Source organism: Diadema antillarum, unplaced genomic scaffold (genome assembly GCF_040938485.1).
Source record: "Diadema antillarum isolate AM-2024a unplaced genomic scaffold, OU_Dant_1.0 seq00001379_RagTag, whole genome shotgun sequence".
Lineage (NCBI taxonomy): Eukaryota > Metazoa > Echinodermata > Echinoidea > Diadematoida > Diadematidae > Diadema > Diadema antillarum.
In genome coordinates this window covers 526,269-544,171 of record NW_027272138.1, presented here as the reverse complement: position 1 = coordinate 544,171, position 17,903 = coordinate 526,269, and the positions used below count along the sequence as shown (strand labels likewise).

General features: G+C 40.9%; 1 protein-coding gene across 1 annotated transcript; it reads left to right on the top strand.

Annotated features, from left to right (window-relative positions):
* The first annotated feature begins 9,791 nt into the window (after positions 1-9,791).
* LOC139708876 (uncharacterized) lies at positions 9,792-16,915 on the top strand. The gene is made up of 3 exons (XM_071620839.1): positions 9,792-9,924; positions 15,695-15,995; positions 16,740-16,915. The coding sequence occupies exons 1-3, from the start codon at positions 9,815-9,817 to the stop codon at positions 16,863-16,865; spliced, it is 537 nt and encodes a 178-aa protein (XP_071476940.1). The 5' UTR covers positions 9,792-9,814; the 3' UTR covers positions 16,866-16,915.
* Positions 16,916-17,903: the final 988 nt, after the last annotated feature.

Below are 17,903 nucleotides of genomic sequence, written 5' to 3'. Positions count from 1 at the left end.
ACAGATATATTTCCCACACCTCTCCAATGTTCAAGGTAGAGTTCATAATAAAGTGCCTGGCCAAATTCTGCAACATTTCATTTGCAAACATATACCCTAAATTGGGTATTTTATGTAGTATATAACATCCATGTATTACATTTTCTATTCTTGCAAGGGCTAACCATGACCTGGCTGAATGAATTTTCAACTGTGTGGCCTATGGGAACTTCTGAAAGGCAATTAATTTTATTGCTGGCAAGCCCAGGCAAAAAGTATTATCAAACAAAAACTACTTCTGAATTGCATTTCATTATTTTGGGTAAGTTACTCTTTCCAATACTAGTAGTATAACAATTTTGTCCACTTACATTGTAGGAACATTAAGGAGTATGCGAGGTCTTTTTTCTTTTTGGTATGGGGGGGGGGGGGGGACACCCTGTATCACATTGGATGTATATGAGTGGTATGTAATATATTTCCAGCATCTTGCTGAATATAATGATACCATAGGTCAAGTGCTATATTTATTGATGAATGGAATATTCCTTGTTGGCGACATTTGGGACCAATTTTGCTTTTCATGCGAATTTTTTCCCCTTTTTATCAAAATGAAAAGGACATAATTGGACAAGTGTGTGTTTGAGCAGTCAAACACAAAATAAAATAAATATGTATGTTGACTATGTAATATAAGATTTTTTTTTCATTAAAAAAAATTATTGTGATTCACAGCATACATTAGCAACATAGTAAATTTGCATAAATATGTAGAATCCATAGACTAAACTAACAAATGAAACAGCATAAACTGGGAATTTCTGTAACTATGGGCCACAGCTTGATGATTTTTATATTTTGTATTGCAATGTCAAAGTCCATCTCATCATTTCAATAAGAGGGCAATACATCACTTGTTTTAGAAGATTAGCCTCCAAACAGTTAGGTACTTACAGGTTGAAAGTCGTAGAATAACTCCAACGACTCCTGAAAGGAGCACTTGCCCCACACCCTCGCAGTCCAGCCTCGGCAAACTAGCGGCAGCATGCTGAATGCAAGCGTCTCTTTTTCCTCTGTGGAGCAAAATGTATGACACAGGGGGAGTATTTTGAATGATAAGTACAAATATACCCTTTAAAAATATTAACACAATCAAGGCTGATAAAGAGAAATGCTGACAAGTATCAGCTCATATTCAGATGCTAGCTTATGTACTTATATTGTACTTGATTGCAACCAGGATTACTAACTGTGAGGAGGGGGCTGTTTTAAAGTTGTTTGGAGGGTATTGTAGAAAATACTACACATTTTGAATGAGGGACTGATTCTGGCAACGGCATTTACTACCAAGACGGGCAAGTAATTGTGGATGAGTAGAGCCAAACTTGTAAGGCCAAGCATTAGAATTATAATGCTGTAATAATCATTATGCTATTCTACAAAGCAGCAATCAGAGTTACCATGAACTTGGATGAAAGAAAGTTGAATGGTGTTGACAGCCAGTGCCTTAATAAGAATAATCTTGCACTACTGTTAAGTGCTTAACAAAGACTATTTCAATATGAATGACATTTGGGCTTTTGCAGGAGGTTCATGTCATATTCTGGCATTGCATAAAGCAAGATCAGTTAATACGCATATATCTTAATTAGATTAGCAAGAGCAAGGGATGTTCAAGGTCCAGTGATTTTTATTCCAAGTAGTAGGAAAAAGAAAGCAAAAACTTTAATAGTTCATAAAAGACTTCTCTGTTAATGTTATCCTATAATGACAAAAGCTTGATTATCATGTGAGTTGATCAGGCAGTGGAGAAGAAAAGGGGAATGGTAGATGAAGGAGGCAAGGACAAACCGTCCAGAAGTTTCAGACGAGTGTACATGAACTGTGTGGCCGTGGGGTGCTATAATGTGAGAGAGGGGCAGGAGACAGCCTCTCCCAAATAATTGTCCAAGCTGTAGTTACAGTCATTAAAGCTGCACTACCGCATGTGATACAAGGAGCGAAAGAAGCTTGTATGAGCACAATTAAAGATGTTCTGAATCCACATGTCATCTCGAGGATTCAGTTCCAGCAGGACGAGGTCCAACATGAGCTAAGGAGGGACAATCTCTGCCTGACTGGCCTGCCAGAGGGGGCTGAGGAGACAGAGGAAGAGCTTACTGAGGGCGAGTCAAATGTTGCCAAGGAAGTTGGCTTAGACATTTGGAAAGAGGACATCTCATCTTCGTGATCTTGTCCTCATCTTGGGGAAAAGGCAAGAAGGAAAGAGCAGGCAGATCAAAGTCCACTTTATTGCAAACAAAAGGAACAAACTGTATTCTGGGCATTCTAGTCTGAAAGGAAAAGAGAACATGAAAAGTGTGTACATCAATGAAGATCTAAAGGCATGCTATGTGTCACTCGATCAGTGCATGATAAATGCCAAGGAAGCTCATGATGTCGAATCGGCAACAAAACCAAATACGGGAACATGACATGCAAGTTGAATGATGGACAAAGCCGAGTCATCAAGAGCCCGGATGATCTCTTTGATATTGGCTTTGAAATTACAGATCCACTTCAGTTTTTGCAGGTTTTTGCGAAAGTCTTAGAAATTAATTAACATGCATTGAATGAATTTCTCGGTCTAACAATTTTTTTTTTATAGTCATGTACATACTGTAAGTATTTTGTTAATGCTGTTAATAAATTCACCTCAACTTAAACGCAAAAAAGGAAAGGGTGGTACTGGGGCTGTAGATTAGAATCTCTACACAGAGCAATACTGTACCTTGGGAAAGGCCATCGGTGTCACCCGTGTGACGAATAAGCAGCGTTTGCTACGATGGACATCTTGATTCCCCATACTAGAGTACTTTGTCAGCATACATGGCCATGCTGCAAACATCCTGTCTTCAGCCATGATCTCCTGGCTGAAGTCTTGCTTGATCTGTACAAATTAGGGAACAAGATTGCATTTGTAATCATATTAAGGGTGGCCCAGAAAGAATGCTATTTAAACCAAATGGAAAAAAATATAATACTCAAGTTAATAACAAAAACATAAATGACGGAGTGAATTATGCATGATCATTAGCTTCTGCAAAAATGTTCATTCTATAAACATTTTTCTCACAAGTTTGTGTGAATTTGCACAATGTGCTTCGTTTGGCATGGAAATCTTGACAGTGAGAAGAAAGCTCCTTTAACTTTGCATAGAAACTTATTCGAAAGTGACAAAAGTGCCAAAAATTGGTCCCAAACCACCTACCTATACGAAACAAATAGAACTCTACTAAGGTACCAGTATATTATTACTACAGGCATTAAGTTTACGTGTGGTGCATAGACTATATTGTGCGTTAAAAACACCACAATCTGTTTTCTGTCTTTATCTTCATTTTCTATAGGGGTTCTAGGCCTTTTTTTCTACTGGAAGCTTACGTAGACCTTAATTCATCGAGCATCATTGATGGCAATGATGCTCAGTAAAGAATGAATTGCTCCAGCAAAAGTAGAACTTAACTTGCACTTTAGTATTGGATTTTAGGGGGTTCGTTATGTTTACAGCAGATTTTGGTTGTACGGTTGGACCTACTACTCATCGACCGCCCAATGTTTATTTGCTTGATAAGAATATTTAACACTGAAATTCATGCAAAAAACTTGACCTGCGTGATTGAGAAAATCCAGAGCTAGGCTATCAAATGCCTTTGTTCCCTTTTCGATTCGAAGTTTCAGTGCAAAAATATCGCCGTCGAACTTGCGTGGCCTCGTTTCAGCTCCCCGCAGTAACGCTCCTTATTGAGATCGACCGCTGTTTTTGCATTGACAATGCACGCAAACCGAGCTGTATTGAATACCGTATTGTACGAAGCTTTTTAGAAACTTCCATAGACATTACATTACGATTCGGTGAAAATATTCATTCGAAATTTTGTCCTTCATTAAAACCATTAACTTTGTTAATGAACGGTGAATTTTCGCATTTTCCCACACCATCCTCATCGACAGTCAAAGCCAATCCATTTTTATGTGCTTTGCGTGCAGTGAAGTGCGTACTAACCCTAAGCGTTCAGTGCGCCAATTAATACACGGTCGGCTTATTACAAGAGGGTAGTCGATGTAGTAGGGCTATCATACAGCCGACCATAAGTTCTAAATTATGAGGTATAGGAAATGATCGAGACAGGTCATTGTGTAATTAAACTTAGCTAGCACTAGCAGTCTAAAATATAGGCCCTAGCCCTTGACTAGACTAGGCCCTAGCATTGCCTAGCTAGGCCCTAACCGTCACGTTAGACCCTATGCCTAACTAACTTGTTAGATTTCTACATCATCGAACTCGGACACTGCGCCTATATTGTGCGTTATGTGATACGGTGCCTGTAATCACATAGTCTTACTGTTACAACTTAGATTAGAAACGAATAGGCTACTGTACTGTGTCAACTATGGGAATATTCCGTACGCTGATTTAGATGATTAGTTTTTGTAAAAGAAATTCGTATTTTATGTGAAGTTTTGAAAATGTATGTAAGGATTGAATTATGCAAGTGTTTATACAAGCACGAGTTGGTTGAAAAACATAATGTACGTACCGGTACAGACGACCTTAAACTTAACGTGCCAGTTTGCATAGATCTAACGTTACATGCATGAAGGCGAGGCGTAGCGCAGCCCGGCCAAGAACCCAAAGCGTGAGCCGTGACTAGCTTCATACATCATGCAAATTACAGATGGGCATGAAGCGATGTAACTATATCAGTTAAATAAATAAATACCTTGGAATGACTGGCAAAGTTCTTCTATAGCTAGACCCCATTTGCTGAGAATGTTCGTGACTCCATATAGCTGCATTGCAGTCATCGTCACCGCCGTCCATCATGATGAATAGCCGCGGTCCATACGTACATAAACGTGTGACGTACGTACGTGTGTGTGTGTGAGGCGCGGTGGCCGCCCGACCGGCGGCGATCGGATGAAACGAAGGATACACATGCAAGCCCGCTGATTGGTTCATGACTATCACATGACTTTTGCCCATCAATTTCTAAACAACGATGTTTAATTGTTTGGACAATCATTCCGAATTGTTTTTAAACAACCGCTGTTTAAGGCAATCAAGCTCCAATTTTCTATATTTAAACAACATTGTTTAGAATTTTAAACAACAATATTTTAAACAACGAAATTTTACACAGCGTTCTAACAGTGTATATATACAGTATATATTATACCTCAGAAGACATATACTTGTGTCATTAGGAAATAAATGGTTCTAAATTCAGACATGATAATCGATTATAGTTTTTGCTCTTTTTTTGTTAAGAGGGTTCTAAAGATTTATCTTTTCTCTTTTTTCTTTTTTGGTTGAGGGAGGGGTAATCGTGATATTTGTACGAGATTGTATATCATTAGCGAACATAGTAGTCAGGAGGTATTATAAGTGATTTTGATTGCCCTTTTTTACATTATTTTCGTCATTGGATTATGCACGAGGATTAGGCTTACCGACTACAAGGATGGATGGTTGATCGAGAGAAATTGATAAACTGACTGACCGAGTAAATGGATTATTGAATGAATGAATGAATGAATGAATGAATGAATGAATGAATGAATGAATGAATGAATGAATGAATGAATGAATGAAGAATGAATTAATGAACAGATAAGAATGTATGAATGAATGATCAAGTGAGTGCATAGATGTATGAAAATTATAAAAACAATTGAAGGATATTTAATGCAGCATTTGCCCCTATGAGTTTACGTTAAAAATGCAGATTTGGCAGAAGGGTCTTTATTTCCATTTTTTCAGTAGTATCAGATCATCTTGAAACTATCGTGGTTTTTTTTTTTCAGATAATATTTCTTTGGAGGACACTTCATCTCAAGCTTATAGAAATGCGAATATGTGCAGGCCGCAAAGAATGCCAAAAAAAGAAAAGAAAAAGATGCACCAGGGAAAAGAAAAAAACAAACCACAGTTTTATGGCTCAAATTCACTTCCCATCAAAATCATGACGATGTGGTCTTGATGAGTACAGCCGCCCAGAAATGATGATGGTGATGATGAGTAAAGTTATCTAAGTTACCAATAGATGGAGGGACTATTAGCCTCGCTCGTCCGCAGAGGATTCTCAATCCTATGCATGCTACCCAGCTGCCGCCATGAATAAGGAAGCAGTCTCGGTGTTGAGAGGAGGCGTGAAGACTGGCCCGGTAATGCTATATATCTGGGCCCATGAAATCAGCATGGCCTTTGGAGGATTTTCGAGGTCCGCGATGCGGATTGATTGCATCGTCTTCATGGACGAGGAAAAGGTCGGGAGAAATCGAGATCGAAGGAGAGAGAAATAGGTGGAGTGAGGGAAAGGGAAAGACAGAAAGTCAGAGAGGAGGAGGGAGGGAGAGAAGGGAGAGGAAGCCTATTATAGACAAATTGAGGGAGGGAGAGAAGGAGGTTCATGATTGACAGATTTAGGGAGGGAGGCCTACATGATAGACAGAATGAGGGAGGGGGAGAGGGAGGCCTATGATAGACAGAATGAGGGAGGGGAGATAGGGAGGTCTATGATAGACAGAATGAGGGAGGGGGAGAGGGAGGGAGGCCTATGATATACAGAATGAGGGAGGGGAGAGAGGAGGCATATGATAGACAGAATGAGGGAGGGGGGATAGGGAGGTCTATGGTAGGCAGAATGAGGGAGGGGAGATAGGGAGGTCTATGATAGACAGAATGAGGGAGGGGAGATGGGGAGGTCTATGATAGACAGAATGAGGGAGAGGGAGATGGGGAGGTCTATGATAGACAGAATGAGGGAGAGGGAGATAGGGAGGCCTATAATAAATAGACAGAATGAGGGAGGGGAGAGAGGAGGCCTATGATAGACAGAATGAGGGAGGGGGGATAGGGAGGTCTATGATAGACAGAATGAGGGAGAGGGAGATAGGGAGGCCTATGATAGACAGAATGAGGGAGGGGAGATAGGGAGGCCTATGATAGACAGAATGAGGGAGGGGGAGAGGGAGGGAGGCCTATGATATACAGAATGAGGGAGGGGAGAGAGGAGGCATATGATAGACAGAATGAGGGAGGGGGGATAGGGATGTCTATGATAGACAGAATGAGGGAGAGGGAGATAGGGAGGCCTATGATAGACAGAATGAGGGAGGGGGGATAGGGAGGTCTATGATAGACAGAATGAGGGAGGGGGAGAGGGAGGGAGGCCTATGATATACAGAATGAGGGAGGGGAGAGAGGAGGCATATGATAGACAGAATGAGGGAGGGGGGATAGGGAGGTCTATGATAGACAGAATGAGGGAGGGGAGATATGGAGGTCTATGACAGACAGAATGAGGGAGGGGAGAGAGGAGGCATATGATAGACAGAATGAGGGAGGGGGATAGGGAGGAGGTCTATGATAGACAGAATGAGGGAGGGGAGATAGGGAGGTCTATGATAGACAGAATGAGGGAGGGGAGAGAGGAGGCCTATGATAGACAGAATGAGGGAGGGGGATAGGGAGGTCTATGATAGACAGAATGAGGGAGAGGGAGATAGGGAGGCCTATGATAGACAGAATGAGGGAGGGGAGATAGGGAGGCCTATGATAGACAGAATGAGGGAGAGGGAGATAGGGAGGTCTATGATAGAGAGAATGAGAGAGGGAGAGAGGGAGGCCTATGATAGACAGAATGAGGGAGAAAAAGAAAGGAGGCCTATGATAGACCGAATGAAGGAGGAAGAGAGGGAGGCATCTATGATAGACAGATTTAGGGAGGGAGGGGGAGGCCTATGATAGACAGATTGAGGGAGGGGTTGAGGTAGGCCTATAAATTATGACAGATTGAGGGAGGGGAAGAGGGAGGTCTATGAAAGACCAAATTAAAGAGGAAGAGAGGGAGGCCTATAATAGACAGAATCAGGGGCAGAGGGAGGGAAGGGAAATATGTGCTATTTAAAGTTAAAAGATAGATTATCAACAAAGATACAATACATGATAGAATTTAGAATATGTACATGAATGAAGTCAACGGGGAAACAGATAATGTGCTACAAAATATGGTAAAAGTTTTATTTAAATCGAATTTTGAATCTCACAATACCATCAACTGGACTGGTGGCAGAACCTCTATGCTAATCAGAGGAGATTATCCCCTCACCACTCCCCCATTTGTTTGTTTTCCTAAATAGCTATGAACCGTCTAAAATGAAAGAGTAAAATTGTAAAAGAACCCTGAAATTAGGAAGCTATGAAATTGTATACAGTTTCGTTTATATTTGCCAAGCAATTCTGAAAGAGCTGATAGCAAAATGCGAATGAGCGAGCTAATGATGTCATTGTCTCATAATTTTTCATTGATCATGTTAGGAAAAAAAAAAGAGAATGACGAAAATTCATTGTTTTTTCTCTTATAAAAGTGTGAAACGTATCAAAAGTTGTTCCTGGTTGAGTAACTTCAGAATGAATGATCAGTCATGAATATTAGGATTTGATACTAGGAATCATTCCGTTTGAACAAAAAAAAAAGAAGAAGAAAGAAAGCAAAACAGGAAATCACTTTTGTGTTTGTTTGTGTGCATGTGTGTGTGTACAAACTATAATATGTATATGGCGAGTTGCTTGGCACCATCAAATCACTCATTTTCATATTCATATCGAAGTGAAATGTGGAAAATACGATGAAACTCTACAATGCCATAACTTCTCTAATTTCTTCATATTTTTCATAAAATTATCACTGTTTTTCTCATCAAAGATTGTACACTGACTCGGGTTTTTCCAGATTAAATTTTAAACGGTCTAGTATTGCCCTTCAAAGTCATTGTTGCTGTTTCACTAAAAGTACCACATGATTTTGATGCGAATAATACGACTCGTCATATTTCATTGCAATGAGTCGAGATGAGTTCATTTCGTCTTTATGCATTTTCCGTGATGAAAAAGCGCAACCACAACACAATAAATCCTGAAATTTCGGAATAAATTTTAGTCAGTCAATTTTGCTATATTATGATAACAAGGTAATTATGTAAAAAAAAAAAACAACAACAACAACAATAAGCAAACAAGAAACAACCCTAGCAAAACGTGGTGGAACACAATTCAAATCCAAAGCCTGAATAGTTTAGGTCTTAAAAATTGACTCTGAAAAGCATGTTAAATTACAAAACAAACAAACAAACAAACAAACAAAAACAGGACACAAAGGAATAACACTTGAGTTGTGGCTTGTGAAGACTAAGAACTTAAAGCTGAATGAAAAACATGAACAATGCTAGTGGGACAAAACCATGCATGACACGAGGTAGGCCTACATTGTATCGAAAATGTGAATACACAGAATAACAGTCATATTTGTCGGTAAGTCATAACTCTTCTTTCTTTCTTTTTTTGAAACTTTGTTAATTTCGTGGCCCTGATGGAGAGATTCAGGGTTTACGTGTCCGATGAAAAAAAAAAAAAAAAAGGAAGGAAGGAAAATGTGCCGGCGTTCGGAGACGTATGATTTGAGTGCATTCCTTTTATATTATATCATATTTTAATGCGGTTCGTTTCTAACTTTTGTAACACCTGCCAGCCGGATTGTGTTACTAGACAAGTAGGCCTACTAGTATCTTGCGTCGACCGATTCCCGATCCAGGTTGGGTCCCTGACTCGAGAGTCAGGCACCCAACCTCGTTGTTCAGAGTCTATAAAAGTCACAGCGACATCATGTGGCGAGCTTCGGGTAGTGCAGCTGATTTTGCGTGTGCGTGCGCATTCCCAGTTGTTGGTAAAGTGCGCAGTTACATTGTATCATGTGTTTTTGACTGGTTGCTGTACGAATTATTTGTGATCAAAATGTCAAACTATCACATGAATCCGTATTCTGGAGATATTCCGTCACGAAACCCTGGCTTTTCGCCGTATGGCCATGGCAGAAGTCCGATGGGTCCCCCTGATGGTCCAAGGTAAGTGCAAAGCAAAAGATAAATTTCATGGCCAGTCGCTTGTCGAAACTCCGGTCCAGCGATTCTCCACCGGCACGATCGGGCAGAACGCCACAGATCTGGCCTGCGTGGCCGGCTGGTGTGCAATTCAATGGTGCTATGGTGTGTAATGATGCTGCAGCAGGCCGCTGCTGTGAAATTATGCTGCATCTAATCTGAGACTCAACCGTATTTACAAGAATTCTAATAGGTTACGTACGTATGATGATGTTGGCTTAGTTAACTAAACTGATAGCTCCATGCCTAGTTAACTAAATAATTCAAGACATGAAATTCTTCCTATGAATCCTTGACCTTGTATGAAATTTGCAACACCTAGTTCAGTTCGGGAAACCCACTCACAAGGGGGGCCCCTCCTTGCAAGTAACCCGTCCCCCTTATAAGTAACCCCGTCCCCCTTATAAGTAACCCCCGGGGCACCCCTTATAAGGAGTCTCCACGCTTTTTTGCAATGCAACGCGAAAATGAAAGGACTGCGGCAATTCGCTTGATTATGTCCATAAAGCTTCACAAGTTTCCTAGTTACTCACGAAATTTGAGCAAAATCGGCTTGAGGCATCATATCTAAAATCATAGATTTAAATGCGATGTCAAACGACCCATGCGAATGCTGAAATGCGAGCGATTACTGGCGTGAGTGTCGCCAGGCGCGGCGGCGCGGCAATGCTTGAGTGCAGACGTGGCGACTGAGTTAACCACTCGGTCGCCACGTCTGCACTCAAGCATTGCCGCGCCGCCGCGCCTGGCGACACCTTATTTGCCGTATGCCAAGGTGATATCCCATGAACCACCATGCACTGAGCAGCTGGCGAGCTTTTCTTGCTGTATGGAACGCCATTTGACAAGTGATAAGGTCACAAAAAGCCCGCCTAACTCACTGCGGAGCGGACACATCGAACACTACTGAGCGATCGCGCGAACCAACCATGCGGGCGAGGCTTGTGTGTGTGTGTGCCCACGTAATGGTAGCTATACACACTTCGCACGGCATCTGGTTGGAACGGTATTGTAGGCCTGGATGAAATACATAAACACTAATAGACTGACGAATCGGGATAAGATTTTGGGGGTTTTTTATTATAATTTCACAGAATAATTTTGCCAAGGCCATGAGTGGACATATGTCCTCTGAAATAGGTTAATTAGTGATCACCTGCTTACGATATAACACAGAATTCATTCGTTTAAAATCATGATTGAAACACGGAAGTTTACCGTTGCGTTCCGTTGTGTGCTAATGCACAGCACCCTGTTTGTCTGGGGTCTGCTTGCGCTCGATCACGCCGCGCCTCACAGCGAAAGGCGTTTATAGAGCAACCATGTGGCGTACCGTAGCGTAAGTGCTTTCATCACGCACACACACACACGTTGACACATTCACACACACACTGCATCCCAACGCAAAATCTCACACACATGCACACAGTACAGTGCCAGAAGACACGCTGTCGAACCCGCGGTGCCTGATAGGTACTCGAATTCGCATGCACTGCTCGATAAGGGTAAAATCTCGCACCGATAATATAGGGCCATAAAGTGCACAATTGCCCCAGTTTTACACTAACTGTCACATTCAAAGGAAAGGAGACACAGCACACATGATCCCATGACTTTAGAGGTTGAGAGCCAAAATTAAGTGAGGTTTATTCACCCAGCACTGCAAGCTTTGTGGTCAGTCGAAATTCCCAAGGCCAAGCAAGTCTTCACCTATGGCTATAAGTCGTATTAAAGATACCTTTCACGACTGGGGTGGTACAAAGATTACCAAATATGTAACCGCACCAGCGAACGCGGCCCCAACCTGTACCGTGTCGGGGTCGCATTGCAGCCCTATGGCTATTGATGTACCACCTGATAGTGATATGGCTTAGTATTTTGGTGACCAGAGACCAAAATACAGGGTTTTGCACTGAAATTCGTAGCCATACTGTTGGATAAGAATCAATTAAGATACTTACAATCAGAGGCACGGAAATCGATTTACAATACGGTCTGTTTTAAGAGCCCAGTGAAAGATTTTATCTGAGGTTTTATTCCTTCCGCACTTCGTATCGTAGTACAACTTACACAGTGCATGCGCTAAAAGACTTGCTGTCGATCGGGTATGGATAAAACGTAGCACATAGTATAATACACAATGTATGCATGTGGAAAAAAAAAAACAGGACGGCTAGCTGAGAACTGAAATGAATATTCATTCGCGTATGCGCAGATCATTTTATTTACCGGTACGTGATATGTTCAAAATGGTGAGCCGCATCTCACGGAGATGGTCTCAAAGATCATGACGATTAATCTTGTTTTCGGAGGTAATGGTGAGGGATACATAGTTGCCTATAATATTCAACAATATGATATTACAACATGTGGTTTTTCGTTGCGAATCCAAGTGTCGTTTTGAACGATGAGTTGTTTACTGAATTGCAAGCATCGCAGTGCACTTGATTACTTCACTAAATTGCATACAAGTCGTCGGGGCGCTGTTACTGGTTACAGCGCCCCGCGCCGGGGTTAGCAAATATGGTGCTGAGGAACAAAGAGTGGCATTGCATATGGATAGCTCAATGAATTATATTATTACGACAGATAATATAGATTTCCAGACATGAATATTAATGAGATAATGATGTAGATGAAATCCAAAGCTTTACGGCTTAGTGATGGATATCACAGGGCCTTGGTTTCTACATATAATGTTATCGAAAAGAAGTGTGGTAGACCATGTTTTACATGTAACGTTAGATTAGACAGTGTCATTGATGGATTGAGAAGTGTAAATGAGAACGTCAGGTGTAGAGGTTTACACCCATGCTAGAAACCGCGATCAACCTGGCCCAAACATGAAGCACTCCCACAGTAAAACTGTATGAAGGAGAGCGTTAGTAGGAGTGCCCCGGGGTTACACCCATGCCTGCATGGTTTGCAGCGGAGGATGAAGGATGAGACACACTGTACCATTCATACTAGTGGCTTCACCAAGCGTCACTGACACTGTTTTGTGATGGCTAGCTTCACATGCAATCGCAGTTATGTGAATTTCCTGGTTATGATTTTACGCGGTCAGCTTATGGACTTTACTGGTCACATGGCATTCCATACAACGATAGAAGCTCACCAGCTGCTCAGTGGCAGTGTGAGGTGGTTCATGGGATACCACTGTAGGCAGAGTGTAGCGCTCACTGCTGCCACAAGTTGTTGCGTGTTGGTTTTGTCACCAGTTCTAGGGTATTGAAAATGATGTGAAATTGGACGTTCTCAATCCTGAAACTTAAATGTAATAGAAGAAGTGGAATAACTTGATTATGAGAGAACTTAGATGGCGTGAATAAGATGAACTGAAGTCATTTGAAGTCTTGTAGTGCTCTGATTTATTCTGAAGGCAACTCGCCCTCAGCAAACTTCTGAAGGAACATAATTTACACAAACATTATTTACATACAATTCAAATTGTCTATGATAACCAATGGAAATAAACGGAATGGAGGGCTTCAGTAAAGTGGAGGAGTCTAATTCAATAACTCAACCAATAGATAAAGGGGCATGTGATGGAAGTACAGTAGGAGGGGATGATCACATAATGAGAGCTACATGTATCTGGGCTCAACTAAAGAATTGGGTGTGGGATGGAATGAGTCAACACCTGAATAGATAAAGAATGAAGGTGACAAAACCAAACAAGGGGAAAGGTACCTGAAGCAATGGTCATGGCAGTGACAACTAAATATCATTAACTTAATTGAATTAATGCCAGACTGCAAGGGCAGTGCTTACAAGCAAACTAATGCAAATTAATACAATATCTTGACAGACAACAAAGGGAGAGCAGACAAACAAGATATACAGCAAAGTGAACAACAACAAAATAATTTGCAATCACTTGCATTTGTCACTAAGCATTCTGCGCGTGTGATACAAGTCAACTATCTGAGCCCATGATATGAATCTGCATTATTTTCTGAGATAGTGAAATGAAATGAAGGTGAAACTGGAGATACAAAGTATTGAATAAAAAAGAAAAAAAAAAGTGGTCGATGAGTAGTATCTCCAACCATACATGTATTGTACATGAAGGTCACGTAGGGTACTACTGGAGCAAAAACAATATAGAGATTATCAGATTATGCTGAAATTGAGCATGCTTTATTAACACATTCTGTAGATGAGTAATGCAAACTTTCAAAGCAGTAGCACCATCCATTTCAAAGGTACTAGAGTTGAAAGTGAAGAGTATGGACAAGACACACCTAATCACACTATTCTATCAAAAAAAGTTTGAAAAAAGTGCTAAAAACACAATTTCCTGTTCATTTTATGATCCCAACCTTTAGTATAATGTAGAAGACTTGCTCTTTCAAAAAATATTAAAAACTCAAGATTGGCTGGGTTGACCCATTTCACCCATTTTCAGTCCTCACACAATGTCAGTGCATGTGACTTTTTGTTAGTTTTGTGATGCACGGTCACATATAGAACCAAGACCTCTAATGCCTTTATGTAAAGACAAAGAAAAGAGAAAATAAAGTTAAACTTACTGCAGCAAGTGACCAGCCAGAGAGAAAGCAGCTGATCAAATGACATCTCTCGGTCATGGTAGAATGTGTGTGAAATTGATTACCGGTATATGAAGGTACTGTCCTGTTGGAATTTAGATATACATGTACACTGTAGCTACAATATGAAGAATTTTCTCATGGCTGACTCACAATGAAATACTACATGCATTGCCAAGTTTACAGTTACTTACATGATGTAGTTGTCATCATTTGTACTACCAATCGGGTTTTAGTGTAAAGACTACATGTACTGGTAGATGATGACATACAGTACTACATGTAGAACCAAGCAGAATAACACAAATATTATTCATTTGGCTTTTGCGTCTTCCAGTTTGGGTGCTTGTAATGCACATGTGCAGTACTACACGATATACTTGTAGATTGATCGATATTATATAATTCAGAAGCTACAGAGGTGTACTCCAGGTGCTTCAGACTATTTAAACAAAAGCAAAGTTTATGAATGGGCCACCCATGTGATTAGCTAATCCCCCAGACAAGTTTTGGGCAAAGAGTTGGTTTTTGTTTGTGCTGTGCTGCTAATGAGTTAGCTTTACAACTCAAGTAAAATGTTTGCAGCTTACAGTTGTGCATGCCACCTTTTGCACCAAAGGGCTTGAGCTTCTGAAGGGTAGGCTAAGAGGTTACTGACAGTGTGCCATGTTCATTGTTCTAATGTGTGGAGAGGCATAAATGTAGATTGAAATGTACATGCATTGCATTCATATACTGGTAGACACTTTTTAATGTACACTTTTACACAAATACTTCTGTATGCATGAGCATCTACTGGATATGTCACAACTTGTTACATTTTACTGTTAGGTGTACATGCAGGCCATTCTCAGACTAATTGTCAAATTACCACTTGGTACTATTAATTTCCCTTTTCGTTTTGAAGTCTTGATACAGAGGAAACACAAAAACTACAAGTATCAAGCTACCGATACTTTATGTCTCTGACTGTCTTAATGGTTCAAAACTGGTTTCATTACCATTAACATTATCTTTTATGTATATATCTTTCAGTCCTCCCATGATCAGTGATGGCATGATATGGATGAAATGTGCACCTAATTACCTGATATGATGAAATGTCCACGTAACATACACTTTTTATTGAACAGGTCTGAAGTGTCAATTTTGTCGTTTACTTGTCCACTTTTGTGTATTAGGCATGGCTACTTTCCCCAGCAGCATGAAACCAGCCCAATGGGTGGACCAGGAATGATGGGAGGGCAGCGCTTTCCAACACGGAACAGCTCACCATTCTCACCACCCTCCTACCAGTCCCCTTACCACCAGAGCCCTGGTTCCTCGCCCCATGACTCTGGAGGGAGAAGAGGAGGGAGTGGAGGAGGTGGCTACCAGAGGAGGGATTCCAGGGGGTGGGGCAGAGGAAGAGGTGGACGTGGTGGTGATTACAGCTACACACCATCTGGCCATCAGCAGTTCCACAACAGGAGGAGAATTCCAGTGAGTTTTTTTGAAGTTGAAAGCAGTTTTACACAAGAGTTTACACATTGTTTAATAGTATGTGTACACAAACATTGTAGAGGAGCTCTTGTGTGCACTGAACAAATAAATGTCAGCTTATTTCTACCCTGTCTTCCAACTAACATCATCACTGGACATTCCCAGTTGTAGTCATGACTGGAAATTATGTTTTGTTGTTGTTGTTGTTGTTGTTGTTGTTGTTAGCAAAAATACAGTGACATTCAACCATCATACATGTACTCAACCTTTTTCACTGTCATTCTACAGAAATATCCACGCCTACATGTACACAAATTATGTGTAACTACTGGACATCGCCAGATGAAGTTTTTACCAATAAATGCCATTTTTAGCCAAGGATCAGTGACCATTGGCATTTTATCCAGGGATTTTACTTCGAATCTTATCAACTCATTTGTGTACGTCTCTAGTAGCATATCTGGGACAGGTACAAAGAGCAGAACATCTCGTATTAGAGTGGTTTTTCTTACAGGGATACATTTAGCAAGATGTGGGACAGATAGACAACCCCAAAACAAAATGCCCGAGTCCCCCTTTGCTGCTGAGGCAGAAATAGACAGGGTCATGAAAAGTCCTTGAAAATCTGTCTTGGCTCATCCGAAAGTACAAATCTTGCTGATAGTTCCGCAAAATTTTCATTTTTATTAAATCACCATTTTGATCTTTTCATGTTTTGTTTGGTCTGTCCTCCTTTCTCTGTAGGGAGGAAGTCCTTACCAAAGAGGGCAGTATGGCGACAACTCCACTGACATCCAGCGCTACTTCAAACAGTCCATGTTGGAAGACCCCTGGAAGGATTTGGAGCGGGCCGCAGCATCGGCATCATAACATTCCTTGCCCTGTCTCAACTCTGGGCGCGAGATGACAAAGTAGACTGAACTATATGCACCTTCCACTGTGTCTACTGTGTAGATGTGGTACAAACCAGGGTGATGGATGTTTCCCCATGGTGGAGGCTGACTCGTGATTGAGAAGACAACATCTGGCATACCTGTTGGAGAAGCGTAAAATGGATACCAGTCTCTGCTCAGTCATAGGGTAAAGTAGCCTCAGCTCCACAACATCCCTGGCACTTTATTTTTCCCTGTGGAATTGTGAAACAGCTTGGAGAGATGAAGCCTTACAAGTGAAGGGAAATAGCTATTTTATATTGACAGGAACATCCGGTATCATTTTCAGTCATTGATGGTAATACTGGGTCTTGTTAAAAAGGTACGAGATCCCTGTGGGAGGACATAAGGCCAGAAGTCGTTACTTCCAACTCGTCTAGACTTGTCACCTCCGTAACACTGAACACCGATGGAATCGAACCATCCATGGCAGAGCAGAGTGTGAGCACATATTTCGTGTACTCACAGACTTCAGTGCCATGTCACCTGAGGCATTCTGAATTGGAAAGGAATGACAGCCTGCAACAAGCAGAAGACCTTACAGACCATAGTTGGTCCAACCTCCAGATAGCATATATTTACTGACCTGTCTCTCTATGTGAAATGACTCATCTTGTAACTTTATTACTTAATTAATTAACTGAGAACACAGGACTCTCATGTTGGCTGTGATAGGTGAAGTAAATTCAAAGAATCTAGTCAGTGGACATTTCATTGAAGTCAAAGAAATGTTTGTAGAGTACTATCTGTTTTTCTTCAGTTAAAAATTGTTATTAGTAGGCCTTGATCACAATGTGAATTAAGGTATAAATGAATACGTAATTACTTTTTTAATCAGTGGTTCAGCAAATTAAACCCTTTACTTCCCTTTAGTCCCGAGGAAATTGTACTACTGTATAACACTTGATTTAATTCTTCCCAAAATTCAAGTTAAAAAAGATACTCAGAGAAGACTTGTGCACAAGGGTAACTTGTT